Below are 20,146 nucleotides of genomic sequence, written 5' to 3' on the forward strand. Positions count from 1 at the left end.
AAGTAACATATTTCACTTTGTTACTTTATAGTGATGACGATACTGTGTTATCCAAACGTAACTCCTTTCCACCCTTCACTATTTATAAACAACGGAATCATACCTTACATATGTCTGACTGGGAATGGATATTTTCCTTCCCGTTAGTTAAATTATGCACACAAAGAAGGGTTTGGGTATTATTATTCGCTTTTAACACAATTTTAGTACTGTTTCATGCGTATATTATTATCTCTAAGAGTAACGGTTTGCCACCTAGACTTATACGTATATACCCCATTTTATTCAAATGTTTGGTATTGATCTGTAATGGAAATAACCGTGTATATATAACCTCATTTGTACCTGTTTGTACCATGTAAATTAATAATGTCATCGTAAATTGCATCTTAATGAAAATGAACGAAATGTAACTACTTTTAATGAATTCACCGTTAAAATAATATTTATTTTATTTTGTACAACAGCTCACGGACTACTGTTGTTTCACGTTGTTTGGTTTATGTATGCTGTGTTATACAGGGCCTGAAGATGGCGTTGACGTAACGTCGAAACTAGTTGCCAAGTAAATACGAAATCTTAAATACAGCTGGAGGAGTTCCATTTTTAATAAAAATTATACCAGCTGATGTTCCACCACGATGCAATTTAAATATGGACGAACGAAGACATATGTCTCAGATCGAGATATTACGTGCTCATATTACACACTATTTTTGACGTAGACTGGCACGTGTTTTGGAACAAGATCTCGAGACACGTTGTTCAGAAGTGTCCGCCTGCCCCCACCTCCTGCAAGTGAGTGGGATCCGGTTGTGACCCCGCGGAGCAGAAGGGGCCGCAACTGGGCACAGCGAGTGACAGAGAACCCGAGTGCGGCAAAGTTCATAAGCTGTGCTCTCAAAACGACGTAACTATGTACTGTCATAATTACGGCCAAAATTTTCGCGCGGAGGCGACTGCATGGGTCGGTATCGTGCAAATGTGCTTTTTTATCTTTAAAATACGAGGTCCCGACGGCGGTGTTTCCTTCCAGTGGGGCGTCGTTATCGTCGTCGTCGTCGCTCCCGCGCGATCGAGTACGAGGCTGAAGAGAACGCGGAGCTGAAGACTGCTGTCACACAGAGAGAGGAGTAGAGGCATCGCTTCTCGTGCCGTTACTGACGGACCGCGTGTGGTTTTAGGTTGTAGACTCGATCGTGTTGTGTAAGTGTGGCCGGTGCTACTCCGCCTCGTAACCGTAACGGTCGGTAACCGTTGCGTTTGCGAGACGGGGAGGCACGAGTGGGTACGGTGACTTTGAGAGTGTTTTGCTCGTAGGGATGCAATCTGTCGCCGTACATTTACAGCGATAATCTGGACGTACGGTAAGACACGGGGGAGTGTGTGGCCAGTGTGGACAGGGGAGAGGGTAGGGACAGAGAGGGCAGGGCGGTGGCGCGCGCCGCACTCGCCTCGATGCGCTCCTGCGAGAAGCGCGGCCGCTCGTCGTTCTCGTCGAGCACGGCCACCTTGAGCTGCGTGTAGGCCCACTTGGGGTTGGGCCCGCCGTCGCGCGCCGACACGCGCAGCTCGGCCGTGTCCTGCGCCTCGCGGTCGAGCGGCGCGCGGGTCGTCACCAGGCCAGAGTCCTCGTCGATGGCGAACCAGCCGCGCTCGTTGCCCGACACGAACGCGTAGTAGATGCGCGCGTTCACGCCCGAGTCCTCGTCGGCGGCGGCGATGCTGGCCACGTAGCTGCCCGCGGGCGCCAGCTCGCTCAGCACGGCCGAGTACTCGCTCTTGGCGAACACCGGCTCGTGGTCGTTGACGTCGTTGACGTGCACGATGAGGAAGGCGGTGGCGGTGCGCGGCGGCGAGCCGCGGTCGGCCGCCACCACGGTCAGGTTGTACTTGTTGACCTGCTCGCGGTCCAGCACGCCGTGCACGCGCACGATGTCGAAGCTGGGCGTGCAGTCGAGCCGGAAGTGGCCCAGCTCGTTGCCGGCGCGGATCTCCACCGTCGTCTCGCCGTTGGGGCCCTCGTCCTGGTCGACGACCGACACGGCCGCCACCACCGAGCCGTTGGCCGCGTTCTCGTCGACGGTCGCGAAGCCCGACGTGGACGGGAAGTAGCGGAACTTGATGACCGGGTCGTGGTCGTTGGCGTCGAGCAGGTTGACGGTGACGTAGGTGCGGCCGTCCTGGCGCGGGCTGCCGTGGTCGCGCGCGAACACCGTGAACACGCAGCTCTTGGGGCAGCCGCCGAGCCCGCCGGGGCGCGCGCTCGCGCACGACTGCTGCGGGCAGGCGAGCGGCTCGGCCGTCGTGATGTCGCCCGTCTCCGCGTCCACCGCGAACTGCCGCTCGCCCTCCGACAGGTAGTAGGCGATGCGCGCGTTGTCGCCCACGTCGCTGTCCGTCGCCGTCACCTGCACAGGCGCGCGCGCGCTCCGCCTCGCTACTCTCTTTCTTTCCAAATTTCATTTAACAAACTACAAAATTTCTGCGAGAAATACTAACAAATACAATATCCATTTGAAATACCAGGTGCACGAGTATGAAACAGGAATCTGATCGCAATAATTACACGCCTGTCGTTTGAAACTGATAAACAATATTTTACTCGAAACAATCTCCGTTGCTATTTATACGTTTCTCCCACCTCTCTGGCACGCTACGAATGCAGTTCTTCTTTTCGAGCGAACCAGTCAGCCGGCCATTTCCGTACATCTGCGTACGAACTGGAGCGTTGTTCGACGAGAGCTCGTCCCAGTGATGCAAACGGGTGATAATCGCACAGAGCCAGATCTGGAGAATAAGCCACGTGCCCTGCAATTTACCAACTGAACGCCTCGCTCGTTTCCCTGAGCGATTTTGCTGTGCGTGATGGAGCGTTATCGTGCCTTTTTCGATATTCCGGTCGTTTTTCACGTAATGCTCGATTTAAATCGATCATTTGCTATCGGTAGCGATCAGTGTTAACAGTTCCACCAGGTTTTAGCAGCTCGCAATAGACGATGCCTTTCTTATCCCACCAAACACACAGCTTCAATTCGTATCTGGCGAGCAGCATTTCACAAGTGGTCTTTCGATTTGTTCGCTGTCTTTAATTCAGTTCGTGCGGAACCCATTTCTCACTTTCTGCACCTTTCCCACAGCTTTCAACCGAAGAGGAACTGCTCTCTGCGTCAGATTCAATTGTTCTGCGTGTACCAATTGAGTTTGAGTATCGTATTCACCCAATGAGGCCTGCAGTTATTTGTCTTCGGACGTTTTCGGTGGTTTTCCGCGCTCGTCGTTTCTCAGGTCAAAATCCACTCGAAACTCTGAGTTTTCCCAAGAGCACGTTCGCCGAAAGCTTCGACAGGCATTCGATGCGATTCTGCACCAGTTTTCGTCCATTGATAATAGAAAACCAGTGCTGTTCGCAAATCGAAGTTCGTAGACACAAACCTCGACATGATTACGGGTTTGAAACAGATACCGACGTACGGAACTTGGGTTACTATGTGTCGACGTTCGTTGTCCGCCGTTACAGGGAGCAGGTGGCGCTGCGGACGGGCCCCCCACTGACGACTCGCACCACCCACAGGGAAAGTCTGGTTTCATACTCCTGTACCTGGCAGCAACTGATGTTGAACAAGCAGATGGCTAACCCTCGCAATACCGAGGGAGGGGGTACTCTATGCCCACTCTAAAAAATTAGACAACACAAAATTTTTTAATCGTTGGTAAATTGTATTAACAGCATAATTTTTAAAGAGGCACCGATGTATAAGTAGCGTCCAGGGCCTGAAAATATCTTTTAGTACACTGTTAATAATACGAACAAACATTCATTAACACATACCTGCAAGGAGAGGTACCTTAAGGCCAGCACAGAAATGGTTTACTGTTACTCACAACATCCTTTTCACATATATGTTGAAGCAAGTGGGCTCCTGAACCTAAAAATAATTAATATTATGTTGTTGTTGTTGTGGTTTTCAGTCCTGAGACTGGTTTGATGCAGCTCTCCATGCTATCTATCCTGTGCAAGCTCCTTCATCTCCCAGTACCTACTGCTACATCCTTCTGTATCTGTTTAGGGTATTCATCTCTTGGTCTTCCTCTACGATTTTTACCCTCCACACTGCCCTCCAATGCTAAATTGGTGATCTCTTGATGCCTCACAACATGTCCTACCAATCGATGCCTTCTCCTAGTCAAGTTGTGCCACAAACTTCTCTTCTCCCCACTCCTTTCAATATCTCCTCGTTAGTTATGTGATCTACCCATCTAATCTTCAGCATTCTTCTGTAACACCACATTTCGAAAGCTTCTATTCTCTTCTTGTCCAAACTATTTATCGTCCATGTTTCACTTCCATACATGGCTACACTCCATACCAATACTTTCAGAAATGACTTCCTGACACTTAAGTCTATACTCGATGTTAACAAATTTCTCTTCCTCAGAAACGCTTTCCTCGCCATTGCCAGTCTACATTTTATATCCTCTCTACTTCGACCATCATCAGTTATTTTGTTCCCCAAATAGCAAAACTCCTTTACTACTTTAAGTCTCTCATTTCCTAATCTAATACCCTCAGTGTGCTGTCACAGCCAGACACCACACTTGATAGGTGGTAGCCTTTAAATCGGCCGCGGTCCGTTAGTATACGTCGGACCCGCGTGTCGCTACTATCAGTGATTGCAGACCGAGCGCCGCCACACGGCAGGTCTAGAGAGACTTCCTAGCACCCGCCCCAGTTGTACAACAGACTTTGTTAGCGATGGTTCACTGACAAAATACGCTCTCATTTGCCGAGACGATAGTTAGAAGCCGACCACGGTGGCCATGCGGTTCTAGGCGCTGCAGTCCGGAACCGCGGGATTGCTACGGTCGCAGGTTCGAATCCTGCCTCTGGCATGGATGTGTGTGATGTCCTTAGGTTAGTTAGGTTTAAGTAGTTCTAAGTTCTGGGGGACTGATGACCTCAGATGTTAAGTCCCATAGTGCTCAGAGCCATTTGAACCATTTGATAGCATAGCCTTCAGCTACGTCATTTGCTACGACCTAGCAAGGCGCCATTACCAGTTACTATTGAGATTATGAATCATGTACCGTCAAGAGCGATGTTCACCATTTATGGATTAAAGTTAAGTATTCCAGCAGCTACGTACGTTTTTTGATAAAGTCTAATTTCCTTGTCCTGTTCCAGGCCTCACGCCAGCCTGCGTGAGCTAAAACGCGTGCCTTTCGGCTTCCTCTCATACCGGTGTTGGCTCTCCTGCCAACCCACAACACTCAGCATCTCCCGACTTAATTCGACTACACTCCATTATCCTCGTTTTGCTTTTGTTGTTGTTCATCTTATATCCCCCTTTCAAGACGCTATCCATTCCGTTCAACTGCTGTTCCAAGTCCTTTGCTGTCTCTGACAGAATTACAATGTCATCGGCGAACCTCAAGGTTTTTATTTCTTCTCCATGGATTTTAATACCTACTCCGAATTTTTCTTTTGTTTCCTTTACTGCTTGCTCAATATACAGATTGAATAACATCGGGGAGAGGCTACAACCCTGTCTCACTCCCTTCCCAACCACTGCTTCCCTTTCATGCCCCTCAACTCTTATAACTGCCATTTGGTTTCTGTACAAATTGTAAATAGCCTTTCGTTCCCTGTATTTTCCCCCTGCCACCTTCAGAATCTGAAAGAGAGTATTCCAGTCAACATTGTTAAAAGCTTTCTCTAAGTCTACAAATGCTAGAAACGTTGGTTTGCCTTTCCTTAATCTAGCTTCCAAGATAAGTTGTAGGGTCAGTATTGCCTCACGTGTTCCAATATTTCTACGGAATCCAAACTGATCTTCCCCGAGGTCGGCTTCTACTAGTTTTTCCATTCGTCTGTAAAGAATTCGCGTTAGTATTTTGCAGACGTGACTTATTAAACAGATACTTCGGTAAATTTCACATCTGTCAACACCTGCTTTCTTTGGGATTGGAATTATTATATTCTTCTTGAGGGTATTTCGCCTGTCTCACACATCTTGCTCACCAGATGGTAGAGTTTTGTCAGGACTGGCTCTCCCAAGGCCGTCAGTAGTTCTAATGGAATGTTATCTACTCGCGGGGCCTTGTTTCGACTCAGGTCTTTCAGTGCTCTGTCAAACTCTTCACGCAGTATCATATCTCCCATTTCATCTTCATCTACATCCTCTTCCATTTCCATAATATTGTCCTCAAGTACATCGCCCTTGTATATGAATTGTATTAATATGATATTCAGTGTGAAAATTCACATCTACTACTACGACTTAACTTTTTGGATTAAATTTAACTGAAAAATTTGAAACACTTTTGGAATCTGGAAGAAGACTTCATTAAGAATAATAACTATTTTTTTCAAAATTTAAAAATATGCACTACTTGGCTACATAAAATATTTTCAAGAGGCGGGCATAAAGTACTCCACCCCTCGTTGGTATTGCGATGGCTAATCATGATTTTTTAAGAAAAAACAGAGGTTAGAATCAGGAACACTGAAATAAAAAAATCACAAAACTTAAATTCTTGGAAGGAGATCAAATGGAATTAATGTACAGTCCCTGGTGTCTACAAACGATTTTCCAATACCTTTAGAAAATATGAGAAACGCAGTTACAAGAATAAACCTTCTGGAAAGAACAACCAGTAGAAATACTTTCAGAACTTCTAGCTAAAAGACAAAATCCATGACAAATATAAAACATCCACCAAAATACAGAGAAACACAAATAGGTAAACTACAGCGAATTAGTAAATATAAATATCTTGCAGAAACAACAAGTTGCAGCATTAGAAAATTGCAGCGAAATGCAGGAAGATCTGCAGCGGCTGAGCACTTGGTGCAGGGAGTGGCAACTGACCCTTAACATAGACAAATGTAATGTATTGCGAACACATAGAAAGAAGGATCCTTTATTGTATGATTATATGATAGCGGAACAAACACTGGTAGCAGTTACTTCTGTAAAATATCTGGGAGTATGCGTGCGGAACGATTTGTAGGGAATGATCATATAAAATTAATTGTTGGTAAGGCGGGTGCCAGGTTGACATTCATTGGGAGAGTCCTTAGAAAATGTAGTTCATCAGCAAAGGAGGTGGCTTACAAAACACGCGTTCGACCTATACTGAGTTTTGCTCATGAGTGTGGCATCCGTACCAGGTCGGGTTGATAGAGGAGATAGAGAAGATCCAAAGAAGAGCGGCGCCTTTCGTCGCAGGGTTATTTGGTAAGCGTCATAGCGTTACGGAGATGTTTGGCAAACTCAAGTGGCAGACTCTGCAAGAGAGGCGCTCTGCATCGCGGTGTAGCTTGTTGTCCAGGTTTCAAGAAGGTGCGTTTCTGGATGAGGTGCCGAACATATTGTTTCCCCCTACTTACACCTACCGAGGAGATCACGAAAGTAAAATTAGAGAGATTCGAGCGCGCACGGAGGCTTTCCGACAGTCGTTCTTCCCGCGAACCATACGCGACTGGAACAGGAAAGGGAGGTAATGACAGTGGCATGTAAAGTGCCCTCAGGCACACACCGTTGGGTGGCTTGCGGAGTATAAATGTAGATGTAAATGTAGAATGGACGAGAAAAATGTGCAGTACACGTATATTAGTAACAATGAAACTCCAGACATGCAAAAACTAAAACACTACCACTACAGCACAACGGTAAGACCAGAGTAGTTGTTATATGCATGTGAACGTTGAACTATAAGCAGCAAAAAATACAGATATTTCAAAGATGGACTTCTAGAAAAATAATGATGCAATAAGAAGTAGAGATGGTTGGAAAATGAGAAATAATAATGATATACACCAAAATTTACAGAAAAAGCGAAGATTAATGTTCCGCTAAGGAAAGAAATAGAAAACGTAATTATCAATGCATAGATTATTTAGTTAGTAAATATTAATAACATCATACTATCATACTACACCTTTATTCTTCACGTCTACGTATTTGTAGCCCTCTGCCGCCAACTGCTCCGAAATATATCGTGTAATATGCAACATGCGGTGCGTAGAGTAACTATGTCGGTGCTTGAGAAAGAGCGTGCTACAGGCCTGATTGTGTTTCGTAATGGGAGAGTTCGTCCACAGACGGAACACCCTCTTGTTCAGCTCGACAACGCGATGCCACGCAGGACCGCTGCGGCATCTGCAGCAACCCGTCGCCTTTTGTTCGCTGTCATCGTTCATCCCCCATACAGTTCCGATTTCGCCCAGTCCGATTTTCATCTGTTTCCAAGACTTTAAGAACACCTTCGAGGACTTCACTTTCATAGTGATGAAGCGGTGCAAACAGAGGTGAGGTTGCGACTCCGTCAACCAAGTCAAGCATTCTGCAGCGAATGTGTCAACAAACCGGTCTATCGTTGGGGGAAATGTGTTCGTCGCCAGGATTACTCTATTGAGAAATAAATATGTGGACATGAAGAATAAACTTGTAGAATGTTAAGTTGTGTTATTTAGAAAAGCTATAAGAGTTGCGTGTTGCTACCGCATGGATAGCCTCTATCTCCGGTCGGAGGTTTTCCAATAACTGAGGTAGCAAACGTGTTAACAGCTGTAGTTAGCAATGGTTATTTAGAGACTCATTAATAACATATGGGCCAAAGATGAGGTGATGGTAATGCGTTCATTACATGTTGACAGACCAACAAGTTTATACTCACTTCTCTCAGAGAATGTGGATTTTAGAGTAACCAGCAGTGCATGTTGCGAACACTGATTTGCCCACATTTAATAAGCAATACGTCAGAAGTGTGAAAAAAAGCTTACATACAAATGCAGCGTGACTTTTCAGTTTTCGTAGACACTGTTTAGACAAATGCAACCGACTTTAAAAGTCATTGCCATGAAAGCATTAATGGGGCTAAATATGGAAAGAACACTCCTTTGGCTGATCGCAATCGCATGTTTAAGGGGGGGGGGGGGAACATTAGAAGGTTCAAAAAATCCTATTTTTTATTGAATAAATCGTTAGCTTAACTATCCAAGAACACGCTGTCAAAATTTCATAGCGAAATTCGCATTCGTTTATATTTTATGAGCATAGTTTTAAAAAGTGAATGTGTAAGTCACGTCCAGAAGAGAATGGGGATTCGACTACGAAACATTCGAAAAATTAAAAAGCTTGGGGCAAAAGGCAAACCCACAGAGTCATTAGTGAAAAGGCTCAGCACTTATTACGAACTAGCGATTCGAAGGCATATAGATAGTGTGCAAGACATGAAAAAAAGCAATTATGGCGACATACTATCATATGATTTCCACGGATGAAAAGCCTCGAGACGAGTATTGCCCAGAGGGAGAAGACAGCTGGTGCGAGCGGCGGAAATGAACAGCCCTTGGAATGGGACACGAATCGTGCCCTACTTCATTGCACCCTGACGTACAGAAGGAAGTTCTTCCAATACATGAAGATTTATCAAGGGATGAATTACTGGACAGATGTTTAGGTGGCCACACACAAATAGCAAATGAAAGTTTTAATTCCACTATTTGGCAATGAGCTCCTAAACACTTGCATTGTGGACTAAAAGTCGTTGAAATGGCACCGTATTTAGCAACGGGCTTATTCAATGATGGAAATTCATCCCTTGTGATGGCCATGAACGAGGCAGGAATTGCAGTAGGCAGGCAAAACTTCAATTATGCCGAACAAATGGACAACCAGCGCATGAGCCGACAGAATCGGCGCAGTTCATTGGAATCGAAGAAAGCTCGGAAAGCACTGCTGCAAGCGTAAAATGAAGCCTATGAGGAAGAAGGATTACTATATGGTGCTGGAATCGCATATTAATCGGTAAACATTTTACATTTTGTTAACTTCCTAGAATTTCAAGTTTCCGAGAATTTATTTTTCAAACGCGTTTATCTCGAAATGGCTTTTTTCACAGTTGCGTGCAGTCTAACTCAAAAAGTATAAAACCGATCATTATGAAAATTGATAGTATGATTCTTTGTAAAATTACGAATTATATGAACCAACTTGTGAGATGATATCATGATTTTAAGGGTATTTTACTTTGCATAATTAGAGAAAAAATCGTGAAAGTCGAAGCAAATTCTTCCAACGCCTGCAAAATTTCTAATTTTCATTATTTTCACCTGCATTGAGGTTCATATTCTGAGGACATAAGTTATTAATGTAAAATCAAAACTTTTTAATTTTCGGATGAAAATCGGAATGGCTACAGTGCACGCCGTTGGAGAACTATACTCACAACCTTCAGTGGACATCACAGAGTAACTCTTTTACTTATGGCTGAAATTCTTCAACAAAATTCACAAAAACTGTTATAAATATGAATGAAGTGATGTCTAAATTTGATTAAGTTCTAATAAATTCTTCCCACCCAAAAAATCAGTGTCAAACAAATAGCAAAAAATCAGTGTGAAGGTCTTTTAGCGAGATACGCGCGGGAGGAAGCAATGCGTTGGTTGACTCAGGTGAAAAGAAACAGAAGTAAATCTGGAATTTACCACACATGTCTCTTCTGGTGTGATCTCATCAAAATGTTTGATATCGATTGAAAAATATGATGCACACAAGACAAAATCAGAAAAGAACTATTTAAATAAAAATTAATTTTTAATGTACCAGGTCTTTAAATCGGACTAAGCACTATAAAATAATTTGTTTGCCCCATACAGATAGTCCAGGTAATTTGCGACTGTGAATTTTTAATAACTATAAAAATACTTGTAAAACTATAACTAAAAACGTAGGGCGTATACAATATGTAATCGATGATGGATAGTGGACATACTTAATATTGTCTGTTGCATTTGCCCCTGTTTTTCGTTTGAAATCTTACAGTTTTTTTCAAAGCTATTAAAAATTCACAACCACAAATTTTCATGATTATCCATATGATGTTGGGAATCTGTATGGGGCTAGGAAAAATTATTTTACACTTTTCAGTCCGATTTAGAAATGTAGCATATTAAAACCTGATTTTTATTTAAATAATTATTAGGGGCAGCTAAATGAAAACGAGACTGATGTAAAACATTAAATAAAGAGTTTATTATTTCATGATTGTACTCAGGCGCGCATCTTTCACCCGAAATAAATCTACGGCCACAAATTTCTTTCATCAGAGCTTAAGAAGAAGAAGAAGAAGAAATGGTTCAAATGGCTCTGAGCACTATGGGACTCAACTGCTGAGGTCATTAGTCCCCTAGAACTTAGAACTACTTAAACCTAACTAACCTAAGGACATCACACACATCCATGCCCGAGGCAGGATTCGAATCTGCGACCGTAGCGGTCACGCGGTTCCAGACTGAAGCGCCTAGAACCGCACGGCCACACCGGCCGACTGAAGAAGAAGAACATTAGCAACATTCTGTTGCAGAACACTGTCCGGCCAGATGTGCCCAAGATTGTTCAGAATACGCTGCTACAGTAGCAGAGCACATAGGACAAACCTGAGTTGAGTGTCGATTACATCTAGTACGCTAGGGCAGAGGTTTACGAGACATAAAGTTCTGCCGGCGAGTCAGTGGTTTGCGGTGTTGTTATTTTACTGTTACTGGATCAAGTTCTACACAAGCTATGCGGGCCCCTTTGAACGCTCTTTTCAGTGTCACAGAAAAAAGGATATGGTTCCATAACAAATGTCGGTGTCATAATTCGAGAGCTATAAAATTTTTTCGTACCTAAGAAATTTCACCACACCGTGCGCAAAAACTGCACCTCGATACATTACCTCGCTCTGGATATACTGCGCCTCTCGCAGAAACGGCGTCACGGTAGAACGGGAAGGGGGCGACTAGGCGCGGTTCTAAGGCAGACAAGACAGCCGTCCCTCTCTCCGATTAACAGATGCCCGTGGCAGCGCCGAAGCCACCCAGCCGAGAAGTGAAACAGAAGCGAGAATAACGGCTGTGACGACGAAAGGAAGACCTTGTGAATATCTCTAGATACCAGTGGTGGGTATTTACTGTAGTATTAATATTCCACACGGTTTCTAACTATTTTTTTAAAATTTCTAATCAGTTAATTATTCGAACAGTGTTCAACAGTTCTTGCCAAGATGAGTATAACATACAGATATTTCCTGTAGTCTAAATTATTTGTGAACTGACGTTTAAGGTGAGAAAATACGATTAGTAACGTCTGCCGGCACTGCTCTGGTCGATCACAGAAAATCGCTTTAAACTCCGTATCTCCTAGAAGAATCACGTAATTGTCTCAAATTCTCGCCCGGTACAGATCTCGTTAGCGCCAATAAGCATGTCAAATGTCTGTACTTGATTTTAATTAGGTCAAGTAATTGTAATTCAAGTAGGTGAAATTTTCGGGTCTGTAAAAGTTTCTTACTTAAGAAATACAAGGTACAATATCTTGTGCGTCAGAAATGGCAAAATGAAATGATAGAGCTCAAAAATTCACCCTACTTCATGAATTTCAATTCAGTATTCTGAAAATAGTAAATACATGACATTAAGGTTATATATGAGTGTAGACCCCGAAAATATCTTTGCAATTCTTAAAATAAAAAGTTTTTATACTGTCATTTGTATTAAAAAATTGTCACAGTCGCTCATATTACGCCAACGCAGAAGACACTGCTACTGACAATACCAGGATCGACATATCGATACTCAAATCGAAACTGACATTGTTTTGACCGCCATTTTCTTGCCTACGCTGTTGATTTTGTTTTGTGTTATCGTGTTATAAACTGACCTTGTGAAGTTTGCGAACAGTGGTGAAGAAATCCAAGACAACCGTGGAAATAGCGATACCTCAGCACATGAGAAGAGAACGCCACGCCACGAGAAGTGTGTGTTTTACAAAAATTTTCATGTGAACAGCAGACCAATAAACAAAGTGACGTCGCCTCATACTACAAGGGCTGCCCAGAAAGTTATGCAACCCATTTTTTTTCATCAACAATTCGTAGTTGAATGTAATGAGAAGTATACACACGAAAGAATGGTGTTTTATCTACACATCTTCATCCCTTTCTATGGTCTTCCTCCAGCGCGGAACAAGGGAGTGTATGCCCGATTGTGCTTCTGTCGAAAGCAGATGTTCCATAGACTTTTCACAAGCGTTTGTGACTATTCCGCGCCGGTTCTTTCTCTGCAGTGAGAAATTCAATGACGACACGTTGCTTGTAACGTACATCACCTACAGACGCCATTTTGAAACTGCCCTGCAGCTACGGAAGTGACGGAAATTTGGGGTACTCACTCGGGAGACTTCAAATAATACATGCCTTTTTCGCATTCGTTGCATTGTTTTCGGCTGAGAGAAAAAAAAGGCGGTGCAATACTTTCTGGGCAACCCTCGTACGTTATCGTTCTCTCTTTCCACAGGATGATCATGTACAGGAACTTTAATATATGTATACACCTATGTTAAATGTTTTTGTAATGCCAATATAGCCTGATGATGAGGTATCACCTCGAATCATGTCACTAAATAAATAATTTAGTATTCAACAAATTTTGTGACTAGTAGCGGTATCTGAAACACATTTTCATATGTTGCCACATCTGCATTTAACAGTGGACTTCCTGTCTCTCAATGCTACCGCCATTGTTTTTAATTTCACCAAAAGTTGTTTTCGCTTTTCTGCATACTGGGTTCATTATTCCGACGATCATTTCTTTTTCGATTTGTTCATATTTTTCCTGGAACCATTCCGCCATATCTGTCCTGCATTAACAGTTTATTTAATTCCTAGGGGTTTTATACTGTTGTGTTACTGTCTTTATCTGAACATTTTGGTACATCCTTCTGTCGTCGATCAATTGAAACATAGCTTCTGTTATCCAAGGTTTTTTTTAGCAATTACCTTCCTTATATCTATATTTGTCTGTGCAACATCTGTGCTTGCTCTTTTCAGAGACGTCCACTCTTCTTAAATTGAACTGCCCACTGCAGCATCTCCTCACGTAATATCCGGATCGTTAGCGAACTTGAAACGTGCCTCATACCTCAGTACTTCAGTATCACGTTTCCTTCCACAGTGATTCTTTCGGACGACTCTCTTAAACTTCAGTTTTCTCTTCACCATTACTAAATTGTCATCTGAGCCTATATCTGCACATTCCAATATGTACTTTCGGAATCTCTGACATGATGTAGACAAGCTGGAATGTATTCGTGCGTACGGGTCGTTTCCAAGTATACCTCATCTCTTGTGATTGTTGAAGAGTATTCGCTATTATCACCTGAAATTTATTGCAGTACTCAATTCGTCTTTCTCCTCTCTTACTCATAGCACCAAGCCAATACTCTCCTGTAACCCATACTTCTATTCCTTTCCCTACTACTGTGTTCCAATCCCCCATGATTGTTTTAATTTCATCTCCCTTTACGTACTGAATTAGCCGTTCAGGAACCTATTATGCTTGCTCTGTCTCTGCTTCGTCTGCTTGCGACTTCGGCACGGATACCTGAACTACCGTTGCCGGCGTTGGTTTGCCACCGGGTCTGATGAAAACAGCCCTATCACTGAACTGCTCACGCTATACTACCTCCCCACCCATTCATATCAAATCGCACTCCCATTACACCATTTTCTGCTGCTGCTGGTCTTACCCTATATTCCTCTGACCAGAAATCCTTGTCTCCTTCCGATTTCACTTGACGGACCTCCACCATATCTAGACAGAGCCTTTGCATTTCTCTTTTGAGATATTCTTGTTTTCCTCCTACGTTCAAACATCTAACATTCCAATCTCCGACACGTAGAATGTTATCCCTTCATTGGTTATTCGATCCTTTTTCGTGGTCACCTCCCCATTGGCAGTCCCCTCCTGGAGATCTCAATGGGAAATTAATCCGGAGTCCTTTACGAATGGAGAGGTCACCACGACAATTTCTCGCTTACAGGCCACGTGTTCTGTGAATAAAGAGTATGTGTGCTTAATGCAGTGATTTACATTGCCTTCTGGTTCCTCATGTCGTGATCATTGCTGATTCTTGCTCCTTTTCGAGGCAGTTTCCCACCCCAGGGGCAAGGGAGTGGTCTGAACCTCAGTCGGTTCCTCCGACCTTTTTAACAATGGCATTGGCAGAACGAGGGTGACTTCTTATTTCGGAAGTCCTCGGTCACCATTGCTGATGATGTTTACTTAAAATTTAAGCTGTGGCTGAGTTCTACATCGGGACGCAGAATGTTTTGGTTACTAATCAAGGACGCTAGCCCTAGAGGATGCATTAACAACAATTTATTAACTTTAGTAACCATCATCGCTGCGAAGACATCATGATCACTAATCGCTGTGTCTGTACTGAGCGTATCGGTAAGGTGAAGTCTGTCTGTAGCAGCAAGGTCTAAAACATTCAATTGTGTGTGCATTGTTGAACTAGCTGTTCAAGACAGTTATCAGAAAACGTGTTCGGAACTACTTCAGGGCTTTTCCACGCTACTGGGCGTAGAGTTTCTTTGAATGACTGCACAACTGTTATGGGGGAAGCAGGTGACCAGTAAAAACATCCGACGATTAACTTGAGTTCACCTTGTCAACTGCGTAGCGTCACAATAGTGAACAACAACACTTGTTTTTAGCGCTTCTGGAGCACGCTATTGTTGTTGCTTTAAGTTTTTCTGTTTCACGGTTCACCGATCGACACAGTCGAGCGCCGTCCATCCGGTCTAAAGTACAGACGATCCGGCGAGTCTAAGGTGCCTGTGCGTATGGAATCGCAAGGAAGCCTAGTTTGCGGTATGGCTGCATGTTATTCATTAACTGTAAAAAAAAAAAAAGGTATTATTTGATCTGAATTGGAGATCAGTTGCTGCCATGCATTTGAGATGGGTAGTTAGTCACAGTTTTACCTTTGTTATGTTGTCATTAAAATAACAACACTACTGTAGCTGTAACTTGTTTCATTAAAAGTGAATTTATATAGTACGAGTATGTTCGTATTATACACTGGAACTCTGAGAAAAGACTCAAAGTGTATCCACACTGCGAGAGTATCATAGTACATGAGTTTACTTAAGTAACAAGACTTGCAGAAAGAGTGCAACAAGTGCGGAGGCTGGTAAGGAGTAATGTCCAAGACAGAATTGATTCATCCGAAATATATTTGTTTCCTGGATTAATAATTAACTTAAATTGATGGTTTCAACCAATTAAGGTTTAGAAAAGCTACTAAATGATGACTCGATGCATTGCGAATAACCGATACCAAAATTATTTCGTCGGTTATCACAGATACTCTTTGGAAGTGAAAGAAACCGCAACTGAACTTTAGTGAAAATAGCATACTCAGCATTTTAATACGGACGTTTCTAATCAGCAGGAACTAATTGTTGTTGTAGTAGTGTTCAGTCCAGAGACTGGTTTGATGCATCTGCTACCCTATCCTGTGCAAGCCTCTTCATCTCCCAGTACGTACTGCAACCTACATCCTTCTGAATTTGCTTAGTGTATATATCTCTTGGTCTCACTCTACGATTTTTACCCTCCACGCTTCCCCCCAATACTAAATTGGTGATCCCTTGATACCTCAGAATGTTTCCTACCAACCGAACCCTTCTTCTAGTCAAGTTGTGCCACAAATTCCTCTTCTCCCCAGTTCTGTTCAGTACCTCCTGTTTAGTTACGTGGTCTACCCATTTAATCTTCAGCATTCTTCTGTAGCACAACATTTCGAAAGTTTCTATTCTCTTCTTGGCTAAGTAGTTATCGTCCGTGTTTCACTTCCATACATGGCAACACTTTACACATATACTTTCAGAAAAGTCTTCCTGACACTTAATTCTGTATTCGAAGTTCAAAATTTCTCTTCTTCAGAAACGCTTTCATTGCCACAGGGAGTCTACATTTTATATCCTCTCTACTTCGACCATCATCACTTATTTTGCTCCCCAAATAGCAAAACTCCTTTACTACTTTAAGTGTCTCATTTCCTAATCTAATACCTTCAACATCACCCGACTTAATTCGACTACATTCCATTATCCCCGTTTTGCTTTTGTTGATGTTCATCTTATATCCTCCTTTCAAGACACTGTCAATTCTGTTGAACTGCTCTTGCAGGTCCTTTGCTGTCTCTGACAGAATTACAACGCCGTCGGCAAACCTGAAAGTTTTTATTTCTTCTCTACGGATTTTAATTCCTACTCCAAATTTTTCTTTTGTTTCCTCTACTGCTTGTTCAATACACAGACTGAATAGCGTCGGGGTAGGCTGCAACACTATCTCACTCCCTTCTCAACCACTGCTTCTCTTTCGTCGCCCTCGACTCTTATAACTGCCATCTGGTTTCTGTACAAACTTTCGCTCTCTGATTTTTACCCCGGCCACCTTCAGAATTTGAAAGAGAGTGTTCTAGTCAACATCGTCGAAAGTTTTCTCTAAGTCTGCAAAAGTAGAAACGTAGCTTTGCATTTACTTAACCTATCTTCTGAGTCGTAGTGTCAATATTGTCTCGCGTGTTCCATTTCTAGTGAATCCAGACTGATCTTCCCCGAGGTCGTCTTCTACCAGTTTTTCCACTCGTCTGTAAAGAATTTGTGTTAGTACTTTACAACTGCGTGTTATTAACTGATAGTTGGATAATTTTCACATTTGTGAACACCTACTTTCTTTGGGATGAGCTGTTTGATTAACACTTTTTGGTGGAATCTGCGGGTATATTATGTGAATTATGATCTTAGGACACCTCCGTAATGTTGTGGAATGGCGTAATAGCGGAGAGAGGATGAAACGCGGACATTGCACGTCACGCCAAGCATTGAGAAGCTGTGAAAGGGCCAGTGCTCGAGCGCCATCCCGAGGAGGGTGTGTAGCTCGCGGTCTAGTGGCCGGCGTTACTACCTCTGTACCAGGGGGGCAGGGTACCAGTCCCGACTGAGGTGGGCATCTTCTTTGCCCGAGACTGGGTGTTTGAGTTGTCCCCATCATTTCATCATCATCATCATCATCATTCGTGACAGTGGCTAAATTGGAGTGTGGGACTTTGTATGGGCTCCGATGACCGCGCAGTTGAGCATCCCTCAAACCAAAGGCCATCATCGCCTTACCCAGGAGGAAGCCGTCGTGTCACCAGGACGGGATGTACGTTGCCACCTGCTGCCGCGCCGGGTACGGTCGCTCGGGCGCCCCCCGCCCCCGGCCGCGCGCCACGAGCGCAGCCCCGCGCGGCCTCCGGGGCCGCTGCTGGCAGCTCACACATTCCTCACCCAATACCGCCTCTTCCAACTCTCTAACCGAGATGGCATCCATCTTCGAGCATCTCCCAATTACCGTTTTCAACATTTTCGTGTCGCCCACTCGAGAGTTAAACACACCTGTGACCATTTCTGCTGCCGTTATTTGGATACGTGCAATATCTCTCGTTAGTCCTACATCGTATGTGTCTTACTGATTCGACAAGTACTCTAACACGTTAAGCACGACAGTTTTGTAAGCCGTCTCCTTTGCAGACTTACTGCATTTTTCCAGTATCCAGCCAATGAAGCCAAGCCTACCACCTGTTCTGCCTGTGATTGAGCCGACGTCGTCATTCTGCTCCTAATTCCCAAATACTGTTACACCTACCTACTGGCATAATAACTTCAAACATTCTTACTATATGACAGGATACTACCTTATTACTGGTTTTCGAGCAGTTTTTTTTTTTTTAGTCATCAGTCTTCTAAGTGGTTTGATGATGCCGCCCGTCACGAATTTCTCTCGTGGGCCAACCTCTTCATCTTGCAATTGTCCGCTGGATCTATTCCAGTCTCTCTTCCTCTGCAGTTTTTGCCCTCTACAACTCCTTCTAGAACCATGAAAGCCAGTTCCTGACCTCTTAACAGATGTCCTATCATCCTGCCCCTCCTCCTTGTCAGCATTTTCCACATATTCCTTTCCTCTCCGATTCTGCGCAGAACCTCCTCATTCCTTACCTTACCAGTCCACCTAATTTTCAATATTCGTCTGTAACAGCGAATCTCTAAACCTTCGATTGTCTTCTGTTCCGATTTTCCCACAGTATTGTTTCACTACCATACAATGCTGTACTCAACGATCATTCTCAGAAATTTCTTCCTCAAATTGAGGCCTGTGTTTGGTACTGGTGGACGTCTCTTTGCCAGTGCTGGCCTGCTTTTGATGTCCTCCTTGCTCCGCCCGCAATTGCTTATTTTGCTACCTAGGCAGCAGAATTCTTTAACTTCATCTACTTCCTGACCAGCAATTCTGATGTTAAGTTTCTCGCTGTTCTCATTTCTGCTACTTCTCGTTACTTTCGTCTTTCTTCTATTTACTCTCAATCCATATTCTGTACTCATTAGACTACTGATTCCATTCAGCAGATCGTGTAATTCTTCTTCATTTTAACTCAGAATAGCAATGTCATCAGCGAACAGTATCATTGATACCCTTCCAACTTGAATTTCAATTACACTCTTGAATCCTTCTTTTATTTCCATCATTGTTTCTTCGTTGTACAGATTGAACAGTAGGGACGAAAGACTACATCCTTGTTTTACACCCTTTTTAATCCGAGCGTTTGATTCTCGATCGTCCACTCTTATTATTCCCTCTTGGTCCTTGTACATGTTGTATGTTACCCGTCTCTCTCTAGTAGTTTTTTCTCAGAATTTCGAGCATGTTGCACCATTTTACACTGTCGATTCTAGGTCGACAAATCCTACGAACGTGTCTTGATTTTTCTTTAGTCTTACTTCCATTATCAACTGCTGCGTCAGAATTGCCTCTCTCGCGCCTTTCCCTTTCCTAAAGCCAAACTGGTCGTCTTGTAACACATCCTCAATTATCTTTTCCATTCTTCCGCATATTATCCTTTTCAGAAACTCGGATGCATGAGCTGTTAACCTGATTGTGCGATAATTCTCGCACTTGTCAGCTCTTGCAGTCTTCGTAGTTGTGTGGATGATATTTTTCCGAAAGCTAGACGGTATGTTACCAGACTCATACGTTCTACAAGCCAACGTCAATAGTCGTTTTGTTGCCACTTCCCCTAATGATTTTAGAAATTCCGATGAAATGTTATCGATCCCTTCTCCCTTATTTGATCTTAAGTCCTCTACAGCTCTCTTAAATTCTGTTTCTAATACTGGATTCCTATCTATTCAGAATGGACTCTTATTTCTTCTTCTATCACATCGGGCAACTCTTCCCCCTCATAGAGGCTTACAATGTAATGTT

The 20,146-nt window shown here is 43.5% G+C and overlaps 1 protein-coding gene across 1 annotated transcript in view; it reads right to left on the reverse strand.

Annotated features, from left to right (window-relative positions):
• LOC126092942 (cadherin-related tumor suppressor-like) overlaps window positions 1-20,146 on the reverse strand; it is a 103,303-nt gene that overhangs the window by 55,527 nt on the left and 27,630 nt on the right. Inside the window, exon 2 of the mRNA XM_049908672.1 lies at window positions 1,455-2,411. Coding sequence (XP_049764629.1) covers window positions 1,455-2,411 — 957 coding nt within the window. The remainder of the gene's footprint in view (window positions 1-1,454; window positions 2,412-20,146) is intronic.

This window comes from Schistocerca cancellata, chromosome 7 (assembly GCF_023864275.1).
Source record: "Schistocerca cancellata isolate TAMUIC-IGC-003103 chromosome 7, iqSchCanc2.1, whole genome shotgun sequence".
Classification (NCBI taxonomy): domain Eukaryota; kingdom Metazoa; phylum Arthropoda; class Insecta; order Orthoptera; family Acrididae; genus Schistocerca; species Schistocerca cancellata.